The following is a 15,348-nucleotide window of genomic DNA, read 5'->3' as shown; positions in this document are numbered from 1 at the left end:
TGGAATACTCATGTATCCAAATGTATATTTTAATTTTCTTCCTATTTAAGTGTCTTAAGTTTCTATAGGAAGCAGGTCCTATACAGGTTCTTACGGTTTCCACACTGGAAACTGAATGAAGCTGAGTGTAGGATGAACACGGCAATCAAAGAAAGTTGCTAAAGGAGACTATTGTTTAGAAAGAGATAAATTTGAGGACAAAAGGTAAAGTCAGACAGTTGGCAGAAAGTCTCCAGACTGAAGGGTTTCAATGTCACCTTATAAACAATGGGTAGTTACTGGAAGTCCTTGAGCAGAAAAGTAACAAGAGGAAAACAGTATTTTAGGAAAACACACTTTAAAACATAAGCTGTAGGAGAGAAAACCAAGGTAGGAAATAAGTAGTGCCCAACAGAAAAAACAAACAAACAAAAAACAGTGAAAGCAAGGGATCACCAAAAAAAAAAAAAAAAAAAAAAGAAAAACACAAAAAAAAAAAAAAAAAAAAAAAAGGAAGACACCTAAGAGCCTGTAATGTTAATCAACTGAAAGTGGGAGAAGAATGAAGAACCTAAAATGCCTATGATATTTCAAGGTTAAGTAACTTGGGACAACAGTGTATTCCCTGGGCAGAAAAAGAAAGCAGGAGCTAGTCTGAAGTAGAAAGTGACATGGGTAGCTTGACATGTTGCCTTGAGATTTCAGAAGACTCCAAATACAGAGAGAGGTTCAGAGAAAAATTAGCACTAGAAATAGATCTAAGAGATAAAAGCTGGAGTTACCAGTTCACCACTAACAGAACATAGAGACAAAGCAGATGAAGGGTCAGATCTTACAATTTGGGACAGGAAAAAAGACCATGAAGGTATTCTCAGGATACAGTGGTCACTTCTTGGTATCTCTGGGGATTGGTTTCAGGACGCCCTGCACATACCAAAATCTGCATATACTCAAGTCCCACAGTTGGCCCTGAGAAACCTGCCTATACAAAAAGTTGGTCCTCAATATACTCAGGTTTTGCACCCTACAAATACTGTATTTCAGATCCACATATAAGTGGACCCACACAGTTCAAACTTGTGTTGGTCAAGGGTCAACTGTATATGTAGGAAGGAGAAGTATCACTGTGGAAGTGATGGGAAGATAAAAGAAAATATAATTGTCACACAGAGGACAAAGAACATGAGAACGGAGAACAAACTCACATCTGACCAAAAGAGAATGTCTTATATTACACTGGTGGAAGAAGCAGCCTCAGAAATTACAGAATATTGACGGAAAAGTGGCTATTACAGAAGCAGGTATAAGGGGCTCCATGTCTGAGAATGGAAGATAGGATTGTAGTAATAAATAAAGGATCAGTGAAAATTTTCAAAAAAAAAAAAAAAAAGGAACTAGTCATAAATTTTTTTCTTCAATTAAAAAGTTTTAAAAAATTTTACTTATACATAAATATAAAACATATATACACACATATAGTTAAAGACTTTGTAGCTACCATTTTTAAGTGCAGATTTCTGTTATTCTTAGCATCTACAGATACATGTCCTAATGCATGATTCAGTAGCAGCTTTTCCTATCCTTTAAACATTTCATATTCTAAGGAGCAAAATTCTCAGAGATATCTTTATCAATCTCCTTTGGAAAATAACACCCCCCCCCCACCACACACACACACACACACACACACACACACACACACGTACACACACACACACGTACACACACACATAAATAACCTCTTTAAAGGCATCAACTTAAATAAACTCCTTAGTAACTGTTGAAACTTGCCAAGCCATACATTTTTTTTTAGTAAGTCACTATCATGATGAAAAGAAATTCAGTGTTATGAAGTCTATTAAGCAGACTTAAGCTTTCATTTATTCCATTTGATGAAGTTAATTTGAGAGAAAAATAGACCATTTGTATGTTATGAAAACAACAGATACTCCTTTGGATTTCATAGATCACAATTAAGAGAGAACTATTAATTACAGAATGCTGATTAGAATGTATTTCATTTTTAAAGATACTCCTTGAGCCAGAGAAGGGCTGAAATGTTTTCTTTAAGGACTAGCAGAACCATGATAAAGACTATAATCCCAAGAAGGAAACAAATTACTTCAAAGTTAGCAAACATGATGTAAGAAAACAGAAAGTGGGATCATTCATCTGGGACATATCACTAGAGAAAGATAAAACTGAGAGGCTTTCTTTGTCTTAATTGTATATGAATAATATACTAATTATATTTGTACATTTCTAAACAGAAATATGGGCCACCAAACATTTTAACATACATTATCCCATTGATTCTCACAATAACATTGTCATATAGTAAAGGGATTCTTCTTTTCTTCTCTGTGAAGAAACCAGACTGAAAAAGGTTAAGTAACTAGCTCAAGATCATAAAGCAAAGCTGAGTTTGAAAACCAGGTGGGTTCCCAAAACTTGGACTGGAGTTTCTTCAACCAAATAATGCTGACCACGAAAAGGAGTCAAGGAGAAGATCCAACTGGTAAAACAAACAATCTGGATGAGGTAAGAGTTCCAAAGTTGAGACACAAAAGTTGTTAAAGGAAACTAAACAAGTTTCTTGGATAAAATGCTAAGTTATAAGAAGCTCTGGCTGAAGAGCAGGAAGACATATCTGCTGACTTCTCAGACCACTACTATTATTAATTTTCTAGAATATTTTTATTTATTCTCTTTTCTTAAAGTCTCTTGTATTTCCTCTTCCTGATATGATTTTTAAATGACAACTCCAAAAGAAAGGATAAAGAAAGAAAAACTGGCAACTCCTGGAACCTAAATATAAGCACTGTTGGCATGTTCAGGTCTATCAGCTTCCTTTAGCCAAATTCAGTCTCATTCCTAACACAGTTAAGTATGCTTTGTAAGGGTTTTATTAACTTGCCTCACACATTTAAAAAAGAAAAACAAATAAACAGTCTCATTTCCCAACACCTTTCCCTCACTAAAAAAAAAACAGTATAGGATAGCCAGGTACTTTGAAAAAGCATCATATTAAAACATAACTGTTATTGCAAAAATAAAAAATAAACATGACAAATCAGTCACAAGGCAGGAAGGCAGGAGGTCATATTACAGCAAAAAGTCCATGGATGAAGTATCTGCTTAATACTCATACACACACACAGAAACACTCCTAGTTAGAAAAAGTTTCTTTAATTTAGTTTAACTAAAATCTCATCAAGGTAGAATGCACTTTTGCAAAGCTCCAAGAATCCTATTACATAGTTGCTAATTAACTTTAGTTCCTTATTTATACACTTTTTACTTACTGATATAAAAGGAAAAAAATCCTAGAATTATTTTAAACAGAACATTATATAATTAAAGTAGGAACTGGAGTGGTACAATGTGGCTATAGATACTGATAAGCAATAGACAGAATGAATCACAAAATATATTAAGTATTATCATTTTCCAGTCTCTGCATCGCATCTTGTCCCACCTGTCCCAGGTGAGACAAAAGTTTGCTATAGGCTTCCCTGTATAAGAAAAAATAAAAGAAAGAAAATATATTTATCATCATTTCCATTATTTTTCATTTAAGTGTTTCCAAATTAAGTCTGTCCATCCATCCACCCAACCATCCATCCATCCATCCATCCAGCAGGCTTAGCACAACACTTCTTAAAAAGTAATGCTTTCCATCTACTGTGAGCAAACCTAGATGTTACGATGTATTCAGTTTAAGTATAATTTTTATATACAAAATGTGTGCTAAAAATGACATGTAAAAGTTCATTACCTTCTGAAATATAATGCTCATAGGTAATGAAATATGTTAATGGAATATTATTTAAGGGCAATGATAGTATGATTACAATGGGAAGACTTGTATCACAAATATAAGTATTAAAACAAAAATTCTATAACCATATAGACCTGTGTAACAATTTCAGTATATATCCCATTTTCTTCTTTTAACTTCCTATAAGTAAAAAAATTTGAAAATTAAATATTGTTTCTCCTACTATATTCTCTAGTACTTCCCTGCATTTAGGAGGTATTTTAGATGATTTATTGTGCACATAGCAGTTATCTCACTAGTCCAAATACCTGTTCTACTCAAAATCTTTAAAACCAACCTTCTCATGGGCTTGCATGGTCACACAAGGTAGTAGGCCAGCAGAACATTTGTTTTAACAACATACAACCTTAGGGTGGTCCACACAAAGCCTCTAGTTTTTTCACTCACACTTGAAGACCGCTCAGAGAAGCCAGATGTGAGACATGTCTGTGCACAAGCTTGTTTTGTGACATGACAATAAAGGCCATTTCTTCAAGATACAATTTGAAGTGATTCCTCTCTCTAGAAAACTGTAGGAGGCTAGCCAAGTCAGTATGCAGAAGAAAGAAGATACTCTATTCTGTCAAACAAAAGCTTTACAAGGATGATCTCTCCAGTTCCCTGCCACTCCCCACCTTTATTTTTTGAGTTTTCATTTACTATACTAAAAAAATGGACCCCATTACTTAGCTAAAGGTATAATCAACATTGTTATGTCTCTAAGAAAGATCTCATATATGACATTGTTGGATAAAATTGGAATAAGCGTATTGATTAGACTGTGTATTTGCACAGACACACACATACACAGACACACATGCATATGATGCATTAACAACATTTTGGTCAATGATGGGTTCTATTAAGATTATAATGGTACTGAAAAATTCCTAACACCTAGTGATGTTGTAGCCATTGTAATGTCTTACTGTAATGCCTTATTCATGTGTTTGTGGTGATGCAGGTGTAAACAAACCTAATGTACTGCCAGTCATATAAAAGTCTAGCACACACAATTATGCTTGATAAGAAGAAGCAATCATGATACTGGTTTATGTATTTACTATACTTTCATTTTTATTGTTATTTTAGAGTGTACTCCTCTTAAACTTACAAAAATAACCATAAAACAGCCTCAGGCAGGTCCTTCAGGAGGTATTCCAGAAGAAGCTTTCCTTATCATAGGAGATGACAGCTCCGTATGGGTTACTGCCCCTGAAGACCTTCCAGTGGAATAAGACATAGAGGTGGAAGAGAGTGATGTTGATCATCCTGACCCTGTGTAGGCTCAGGCTAATGTGTGTGTGTGTCTTCATTATTTATAAAAAAGTTTACAAATAAAAAATAATTTAAAAATAAAAAAATTTTATTCAAGAAAACAAAATCTTTTTGTACAGCTATACAATGTGTGTGTTAAGCTAAGGGTTTTTACAAAAGAGTAAAGTTAAAAAAAGAAAAAGTTTAAAAGGTAAAGTTATAGTACGCTAAGGTTAATGTATTATTGAAAAATTAAAAAATTTAAAAATAAATTTAATGTACGCTGTGTACCATGTTTACAAAGTGTACTACAATAGTGTATAGTAATGGCTTAACTCACCACTCACTCACCGACTCACCCAGAACAACTGCCAGTCCTGCAAGCTCCATTCATGGTTAAGTGCCCTATTTAGGTGTACCATTTTAAAATCTTTTCTACCATATAATTACTATTCCTTTTTTATGTTTTCATATGTTTATACATACAAATACTTACCATCATGTTATAATTGTCTGCAGTATTCAGTACAGTAACATGTTGTACAAGTTTGTAGCCTAGGAGCAAGAGTCCACACTACATTGCCTAGGTGTGGCTGTTCTACCTAGGTTTGTGTAAATGTACTCTATTTGATGTCCACACAATGATGAAATCGCTTAACTACACATTTTTTAGAACCGATCCCTGTCATTAAGCAACACATAACTGTATTTTAATTCTTTAACAATCTTTAGGACATAAAAATTCTAGTGTGAGTACTGACTACTCTAAAAGGATTTCTTTAAGAAATAAATATAGGCTTATTCCCACAATGTTGGTCTAAATAGTTCAGCACTATTTTCAGTTGAGTTATGAGCCTATATAAAAAGTCTTATTTCCTATTTTTGACCAAAACCCATATTGTCTAATTGGGTCATTTATTCACCAGATATACATGATACAGGTGACTAAATAAATCAAGCATCCCTCAAAGGGTTATGATTTGTCACCATAAATTTTATAAAAAAACAAGACACTCAGGATATGAAGTCCACTTCCCAATGAGGAACAATGAAATGTGTTTTGAGCAGCAGCAGCAGGGCTGAAATATACAGCTTTCTAAAGTGGTCACTTTGAAAGGAAAAACAAGCAAATGTATGTATTGATTCTGCTAAGTTTGTTGATAAGCCATGCTACTTCTATTCACACTTTGTAAAACTGATTTAACACTCACAGTACTGAAACATTTTTCATCTCAAAAGAACATACTCAAATTCAGGGTAATTAGAAAATAAATCATTTCTATAAAATGAAATAGAGATTTTATAATCACTGCACCCCTCCAAATATAATTAAATTATCAAACCTACCTTTGTGCTATATTCCTGCCAAGGCCCCATTTCTGCTCTGAATCCTTCAGAGATTGAGTGAGGGTAGAAATCAACTGGATGACAATCTGCTGGTCCAGTGCTGCTACTATTTCTAAAATGCTGTAAACCTGATAATAGTACCTTGTATCATAATCCTGGATAAACTGCCTGAAAATAAAACAGGTTTATTTAGGATTACTCCTGCGGCAATTCCTTGTGCTGGTATCTACATGGCAATCAACTATAAACTGAACATAACAATGATCATTTCATAATATTACCGTAAGAATCTAGATGCAATATGAAAACTATTTAAAACACTTTAAAATAAAGTATTGAAGTGGTTTATTTCAGTTGATCCATGACCAGAGTGAAAGCATTGTGGGGAAGGGCAGAGAAAGGAAGAGTTGGAAGCTTGGGAGAGAGAAGAAGGGGTAAAAATCGAATCCCAGGAACTGTTTTTGCTATATTCTACATGTTGAAATCTGGGTAGAAAGGATATGGGAGACAGTAAGACAGAAAAGTCAGATATCCTAGTTACGTTTTCATTCTTTGTAGCTCTATATAAATAAAACAATATTTTTATGAGGAAAGCAAGTTATTCCTAATATATTTTTATGTTCCTTAACTAAAGACTTTAGACCCATAGAAGTATTTGTAAATTAAAATTCCTTATTTTGGCCCTAAAACCTCTACCCTCCACTACCAATCAACAAAATAAAAGCCACCTAGCTTAGTAAATTGTAGATAACATTCAATCTTTGATCATATAAAATCCTTTTTCCCCCTTCCAGGGCTTCACAGTTTTCACAAATCCACTGTTATTGAGTGATCACAATTTAAATAAACTATAAACACTTGACTGGGACCAATTATGTGATGAGAAAAACAGAGGTATCAAAGATCCAACACAGAATGAAGGAAATGAACCCAAGTTATTTATCATGGTAGTGGTAAGACAGAAATAGGAATAATAAAGGTGAACTGGTAGAAATCTTCAGAAAGATATACAAAAACATACTGCTCTAATAGCACAAGACTCTAAAGGGGCAAGACAGGGAAGAAAAATAAAATATTCCTCAAGTTGCACTGTTATTCTTATGAACAACAGATCTACTCCTATAAAGTCCATGCTTCACAAATTAAACATAATGGAGCTTTCTGGAGCCACAGTTAGTATCTTAAAGCAAGTCAGAAAAGCAGTGACACATACTTCTACATGTTCCTGAGGAACATGTTTAGCAAGCTCTGAAGGCATGTGTACCTGTCATCATGACTCACATTTCCCACTTTACCCTCTCAAATCCAGTCTAGGACCACGAACTGCATTTCAGTCAATGACAGATAGTACATAAAATGGTGTTTCAGCATAATAAGATTAAAATACAGCATTTTTACTGTACCTTTTCTGTGTCTGGATACATTTAGATACACAAATACTTACCACTGTGTTATAACGGTCTATGGTATTCAGTGCAGTGACATGTTACACTGATTCGCAGCCTAGGACCATTAGGCCATGCCATATAGCCTAGGTGCAGAGTAGGCTACAGCAACTAGGTTTGTATAAGTACACTCTATTTGATGGTCACACAATGATGAAATTGGCTGATTATACATTTCTCAGAACTTCTCCCTATTGTTAACTGACATATGACTGTTCATGCAAGATTCTTTCTTACTAAATTCACAAGAAATTTTAAGTCCCCTGATTTATCTTTTTCATGGGCACTTTTATTTTTCAATAAAACATCACAATGTAATAAAACTACTGCCAAAAGTACAATAATTGAAATACTATAAACAAGTAGTAACACATTATGTTTTGGATAATTAGTTATTTAAAAAACATGTTGGCTGTCAAATGGCTGGCAATAGTCTCCTTGCCAGTTGGCATATTTTCCAGTTACCTAAACACAGAAGTCAGCTGGGCGGAAGGTTCTTCTTCTGACCCCACTTGGCAGGCTTTTACCATGTATTGCAGGTTCTCTGTGGCCAGCCTTTTAACTAGAAGGAAAAATTATAGCATTACGCACTGTGTCTGAATTGACCATCTGGATCTTCATTTTTATGAACACTCTTGATTTAGAAAAATATGTTGTTTTCTTAAAGTATATACAACCTTTTACTATTTTTCAAAATGAAATAGTTCTGAGTTTTTGTTTTATTTTAAAGTATACCCATCTTCCATTTTAAGAAAATATAAAAGTTTAAAAGTATACTTTTTAGTCTGAATTAATACATGTGAAGATATATTTTTCTCTTAGAAAGGTGCCCATATTCAAAAACATTACACCATCCTAATCCTACAGTTACAGCGACAAAAGAAAGCCTTTAAAAATTCAGCTGGTTTACAGACAGGCAGATTGACTTTTTAAAAATTCATAAGCATATTCCTCCTACCCCCTCACAAACATATAAGTAGCAAACTAAATACCATGAACAATTTATTTTCACTTAAAATTAGCCAAATATGTATGCAAAAATGCTGTTTGTGATATCTTCCTTTCAAAGGATTACAAAAGTATAAAAAGCTTACATTCTTTAAATATTTAACCAATTCCTTTAAAATTGTGTACTTATACACGAAAATAATGCAAAAACACCAAGAAAGGATGTAGAAAACCCAGTATGTTCTGAATGCTACTAAATTCTTGTGTTTTTTTGACACATTAAATTTAAGATTAAAAAGTGCTTTTTCCAAGAATAAAAAAATTTTCAGAAACTGTAACCCATTATAACAGGAGCACAAAATATATGATGAACATGCACTTAATTAATATTAGGTTAGTAGAAAATGTTTTGCATGGGATGAGGCTAGTGGCTAAGGAACATACAGTTTCCTTGCCTTTTACTTGAAAACTTTTTACAACTTTTTAAAACAACTTCTCATATTAGATGCAGTTAATTCTTTCTTTAACTGACTTATTTTTAAAAAATAGGTAATTTTTTTTTTTTTTTAAGATAGGGTCTTGCTCTGTCACCCAGTCTAGAGAAGTGGTATGATGATAACTCACTTTGACTTCCATCTCCTGGGCTCAAGTAATTCCCCCACCTTAGCCTCTATCTAGCTAGGACTACAGGTGCATGCCACCATACCTAGCTAATTTTTTAAAAAAACTTTTGGTAGAGATGGAGGTCTTGCTATGTTGCCCAGGCTGGTCTTGAACTCCTAGTCTCAAGTGATCCTCCCACTTTGGCCTCCCAAAGCACTGGGATTACATGTATGAGCTGCCACGCCTGGCCTTTTTATTTTTTAAAAGAGCTTTATTGTCATATAAATCACATATTATACAATTTATCCATTTAAAGCATACTGTTGGATGGTTTTTAGTATATCCAGAGTTGTACAACCATCATCACAGTCAATTTTAGAACATTTTCAATATCTTGAAAGGAAACTGCACACTCCTTAGCTATCCCCCAATTCCTTCTAAGCAATCACTAACCTACTTTCTGTCTCTAAAGACATGCTTAACCACTTGAGGAACTACCAGACTATTATCCGAGGTGGTAACACCATTTTACATTCCCAACAGCAGTAAAGGAGAGTTCCAATTTCTCCATATCTTCCCCAATCTTTTTTATTACCTGACTTTCTCATTATAGCCAACCTTGTGGGTATGAAGTGGTATCTCAGTGTAGTTTCGATTTGTATTTCCCTGGTGACTAATGATGTTGAACACCTTTTCTGGTGCTTATTGGCCATTTGTTCATTATCTTTGTAGAAATGTCTATTCAGATTCATTGCCAATTGTAAAATTCAGTTATTGGTCCCCTTATTTGTAAGAGTTCTTTATATATTATAGATGCACACTCCTTATCATCACATATAATTTACAAGTATTTTTTCCCCATTTTGTGGGTTGTCTTCACTTTCTTAATAGTATCCTTTGAAATACAAAAGCTCCTAATTTTGATGAAGTCCAGTTTACCTCTTTCTTCTTTTGGGGTTCATGCTTTTAATGTCATAGCTAAGAATTCATTGCCAAATTCAAGGTCATGAAGATTTACTTGTATATTTTCTTCTATGGCTTTTACAATTTTAGCTCTGACATTTAGGTCTATGACTCATTTTAAGTTAGTTTTCGTATGTGGTACGAAATAAGGGTCCAACTTCATTCTCTTGCATGTGGCTGTTTGACCTAGCACAACTTGTTGAAAAGACTACTATTCCCCCATTAAATTGTCTTGGAACTCATCAACAAACAAACAAACAAAATCCCAGTTGACCATAAACATACGGGTTTATCTCTGAACTCTCAATTCTATTCTATTGACCTATATGTCTATCTTTACGCCAGTATCACAGTGTCTTGATTACTGTTGCTTTGTAATGAAATTGGGAAGTAACTTTCCTCTTCTTTTTTCAAGATTGGTTTGGCTATTCTGGGTCTCCTGTAATTCCATATAAATTAGTAATTCATATGGAGCTATTAGTATAGTCACTTAAGCTTTCCCTGGTTGCTTGTTAGCATAACTATCTTTTCCCATCTCTTTACAATGAATCTACTTATATCTGTAAATCTATAGTGTTTCCTGTAAACACCAGATAGGTGCATCTTGCTTTTTTAAAAAACTCATTGTGATCATCTCTGCCTTTTGATTGGACAGGTTGATCCTTTCACACAGTATTATTATCGATATGGTTTGATTTACATTATTTTTGAACTACTTTCTTTGTGGTCACTCTAAGCTAATCATATACACCTTATCAGAGCTTCAAATTCATACTAATTCTAGTGAAATATAGAAACACAAATCCTATAGACTATATAGCTCTATTTCTTTCTCTCCCTTTTTGTGGTATTGTTATACTTATTATACCAACACATGTTAAAATCCAAAAATACACTGTCGTAATTTTTACTTTATATAAATTTATGTCTTTCAAAGAAGCTAAGAAAACAAAGGAGAGCAAATATATATATCTTAACTTCTGCTTTATAGGTTCAGCATTCCTAATCCAAAGATCCAAAATTCCGAATACTTAAAATCTAAAAGTATTAGAGCACTGACATAATGCCGTAATTAGAAAATTCCACACTTGACTTCATGTGACAGGCTGCATATACTATTTATAAATATTGTATAAAATTATCTTCAGGCTACATGTTTAAGGTGTATATGAAACAAATAAATTTCATCTTTAAAAAAATAAAAAAATAAAAACACACACACACACAAAATTTCATCTTTAGACTTGAGTCCTGCCACTAAGATACCTCATAATATGTATGCAAATATTCCAAAATCCAAAGGAATCTGAAATACAAAACACTTATGTTCCCAAGCATTTTGGATAAATTATACCGATCCTGTATTAACCTTCTTATTTATCATTTCTGGTTTTTTTTTTTTTTTTCATTATTCCTGAGTATTTGAGTTACCGTGTGGAGTCCTTTCCTTAGGTTAACACTGTTTTGCTCTCACCACCTCCTCTGTATTCTAATTGGTAAAATACTATATATGTTATAAGCCCAACAATATTATTTTATACAAATGCTTTTTAAAACCCAGTTGAGAGAATAAGGGTGAAGAAATGTATATTTATACTGTCTTACTAATTACATGATAACCTTTACTAGAGTTCTTTTGTGTGTATGTGGATTCAAATTACTTACCGCCTGGGGTCAGTTTCAGTCTGAAACACTTCCTTTAGCATCTTTTTTAAAAGTGGGTCTGTTAGCAATAAATTCTCTCAGTTTTATTTGAGAAAGTCTATTTCACCTTAGGTTTTGAAAGGTAGCTTTGCTGAAAAAAGATGATTCTTGGTTGACAGGTCCCCCTCCACCCTTCTGTTTTAATCCCTCTGAATGTTCTCCCACTGTCTCTGGCCCCCACTGTTTCCTCTGAGAAGTCAGCTATTAATCTTACTAGGGTTTACTGGTAGAGGATGAGTCATTTTTCTCTGGCTACTTTCAAGATTTTCTCTTTGCCTTTAGCTTTTGGCATCTTCACTATGATGTTTCTGTTTGTGGATCTTTTTGCATTTACCTTACCTGGAGTTAGCTGAACTTACTGAATGTATGGGTTAATATTCTAGAATAAACTTAAAAAATTTTTAGACATTATATTTTCAAATATTTTTCTGCTTTCTCTCTTCTTCTGGTTCGCCTGTTATATATATGATGCACTTAATGATGTTTCACACTTCTCAACAGCTCTGTTCATTTTCTTTATATTTTTTCCCTCTGTGCTTTAGAGTGTATGATCTATACTGATTTATCTTCAAGTTTGCTAATTCTTTCTTCTGCCAGTTCTAACCCACCAATGAGCCCCTCTAGTAAACTCAGCTATTGAACTTTAACTCCAAAATTTCCAATTGGTTCTTTTCATATAATTTCTTTCTCTATTGCTAACATACTTTCCTTTTAGTCATTTATCACACATTCCTTTAGTTCTATGAATATATTTATAATAGTTACTTTGAAGCCTTTGTCTGTTAAAGACAATATCTGACAGATGTTACTGGCAGTTTCTGTTGCCTGCTTTTCTTCTCAGCATATGGAATATACATCTCTGTTTCATTGCACATCCTGTAATTTTTTTGATTAAAATTGGGCTTTTTAAAAAATGAAGTCTACTCCTCCTGCTCTCTCATGCCTCAGACGTTGCTGTTGAGGTGGTATAACCTTGGGTATGCCTACAGTCTCCAAGTGAAGACAATGGTTTTGGTAGGACTCTCTTTGACTGCCCCTTTCCCTGATTACACTAAGCTGTTAACCTTGGTTAATTAATTTCTAGGTGATTACTTTAATATTTTTAATAATACCTTGGGGCATAAATTGTTTTAAGGACTAATCTAATCAAATTCAGGCTCCTTTGAGGTCAGTGTTTGAGATTTGCTCTGACCAAAGAGTTCTATACCAAAGTGCTGGGATTACAGGTATGAGCCATTATGCCAGACCAATAAACGGTATTTTAAAGCAATCACTGGAAGTAAGGCTGATAAGAATGAAAAAAAAAAAGGAGTAGAATCAAAAGATCCCTAAGGGTGTGCCCCCAAAATCAGTTTAGATATTCCAGCAAAAACCTAAGTAAAAAAAATGTATGATGACCTCTCATTACTTGATATTTAACAAATTGCCTTTAATACTGAAGTCAGATTGAACCACCATTATTTGAGAGATTAACAAATCTAATCAAAGGAAGTAGCCCTTAAATAATCTATTTGCCTCAAGGGGGAAAAAAGCCAAAACTAAAATAGACCACAACATCTCAGTTTTTAACCATTTTCTCATACCTAACCTGAACTACCGGCTGGAGTTTATTCTTTAACCATGATCCATATCAAGGGATATAAAAGAACCATCCATTCTGTAACTATCCATTTAATTGATGGGAAACAGTAGTTTCTTAACTTGTGAACAGAAAATGGTAATGAAAATAAGTTTATAAAACAAACTAACCTTGTGGTTCATTGACCAACACCAAGCATTTTAAAATGCCAGGGAGGAGTACTTCTACTTCACAAACATCTGTTTTAATTTCCTTGAAGAGTTGGAGAATGAAGGCCAGAATGGATGCTAAGCGAGGAGGAGGTGAGGACCCCTTATACTCAAGATAGGATTTCCTGAAAAGAAGCGAAATTTTGTTTCTTCTCTGTTTAAAGCTTCAATAGAGCAAAACCAAATGGCATATACTTTGAAGATACTGGCAAAATCTACCCCCAAATTAATACAATGCCACTTTTAAAAAGTATGTATATTTTACCATGCTATCTTCAAACATAATTTTTTAGAAGCAACGACCGACTGTATATCCTTTTGATATGCTCTCAGGGCCAAAGCACAATACAATCACAAACTAAATTTAAAGTAACCTTGTTTTAAAATGTACTCAAAATCCAAATGAAAGTCGTATTGTTAATTTGTGGGATGTTTTTCCTTCTAATACAAGTCTGATCTCCTCTATTCGGTTCTAAATGCCGCAACATTTTCTCTAATGTCTAATTTGTATGAAGAAATCTCTCTTCACATCTATTTATTTAGGGACTTGGGAGGGGTCTTATTTATCCAAATAAACAAGAGGACTGTCCTAGGAATTAGATAGGACATTCAAGCTTTATCTCCTTCCTTTCTCCAATAAGTTAAAGGATCAGAGAACTAATTTAGGGTTTAGTATTATCTCTCAAGACAAGACAAATTTTAGTACTAGAACTCAAGAGAGATCACAAGGTTAATACTTTGTCTGACTCATCTTTGTATATTCTCACCTCTTAGAACAGGTCCGGGCTCATAACAAGTGTTGAGTATACATTTATTAAGTGAATAAACAAAAGTTGGAATAGCTTAGTTTCTAAAAATGTCTAGACAATATGAAAATTTGTCAAACATAGCTAAATATAAACTAGATATCCATATATATATTTGCAAAGTAATAATGATTTACCATAATAAGGAACAGAAACCACTAAGTATTATAAACTTAAGGACAGGGACTATGTCTTAGTAATTACTGCTACTCTCTATAGTGACTTCCAACAAATACTACATATTAGAAAATTCATTCTTTGAGGTTTGTCTAAGTTTACTGGTGAATTCCCAATGCCTAGAACAAACATATATTGGACACTTGCGGAATGCCAGGTACATGTCTTAAGAACAAGGATATAAAATTGAGTAAAATAGGGTCTCTGAAAGCAAGAGGCCTGCCACTGAGTGGAGAAGTTAAATGAGAAAAAGAAAAAGACATTTATAATATATAATGGTGCTTTTGACAAAGATAAGCACAGAATTCTCAGGAATTGAGAGGGAAGAGTCCTAACTCAGATAAGGGAGTGCAGGAATAGAGAACCATGGCATGGAAGAAGTTAGATCTTTCCTGAGAGAGAGAGAGAAAGAGAGAGAGAGAGAGAGAGAGAGAGAGAGAAAGTGTATGTGTGTGTATACATATATAAAGGTTACATTTTAAGCCTTCAACTATAAACCACGAGAAATTTT

At 33.8% G+C, this 15,348-nt stretch overlaps 1 protein-coding gene across 6 annotated transcripts in view; it reads right to left on the bottom strand.

Moving 5' to 3' along the window:
• MMS22L (MMS22 like, DNA repair protein) overlaps positions 1-15,348 on the bottom strand; it is a 153,330-nt gene that overhangs the window by 19,349 nt on the left and 118,633 nt on the right. For 4 of the 6 annotated variants that reach the window (XR_004267640.1, XR_004267638.1, XR_004267641.1 and 1 more), the window contains exons 22-24: positions 13,816-13,979; positions 8,314-8,410; positions 6,404-6,571 (exon numbers count right to left, since the gene is read on the bottom strand). Coding sequence is in view for 2 of the 6 variants with exons in the window: in XM_032274395.1 (XP_032130286.1) it covers positions 3,413-3,494; positions 6,404-6,571; positions 8,314-8,410; positions 13,816-13,979 (511 nt within the window). In the remaining 4 variants the exon portion in view is untranslated. Of the gene's footprint in view, positions 1-1,974; positions 3,495-6,403; positions 6,572-8,313; positions 8,411-13,815; positions 13,980-15,348 lie in introns of those variants that run through there. The other 2 variants (XM_032274395.1, XM_032274396.1) reach the window with 1 other exon arrangement.

The sequence above is a fragment of the Sapajus apella genome, unplaced genomic scaffold, assembly GCF_009761245.1.
Source record: "Sapajus apella isolate SASKATOON/1434 unplaced genomic scaffold, GSC_monkey_1.0 scaffold6, whole genome shotgun sequence".
NCBI lineage: Eukaryota > Metazoa > Chordata > Mammalia > Primates > Cebidae > Sapajus > Sapajus apella.
The sequence above is the reverse complement of the archived record's forward strand: the minus strand, read 5'-3'. Positions and strand labels throughout refer to the sequence as shown.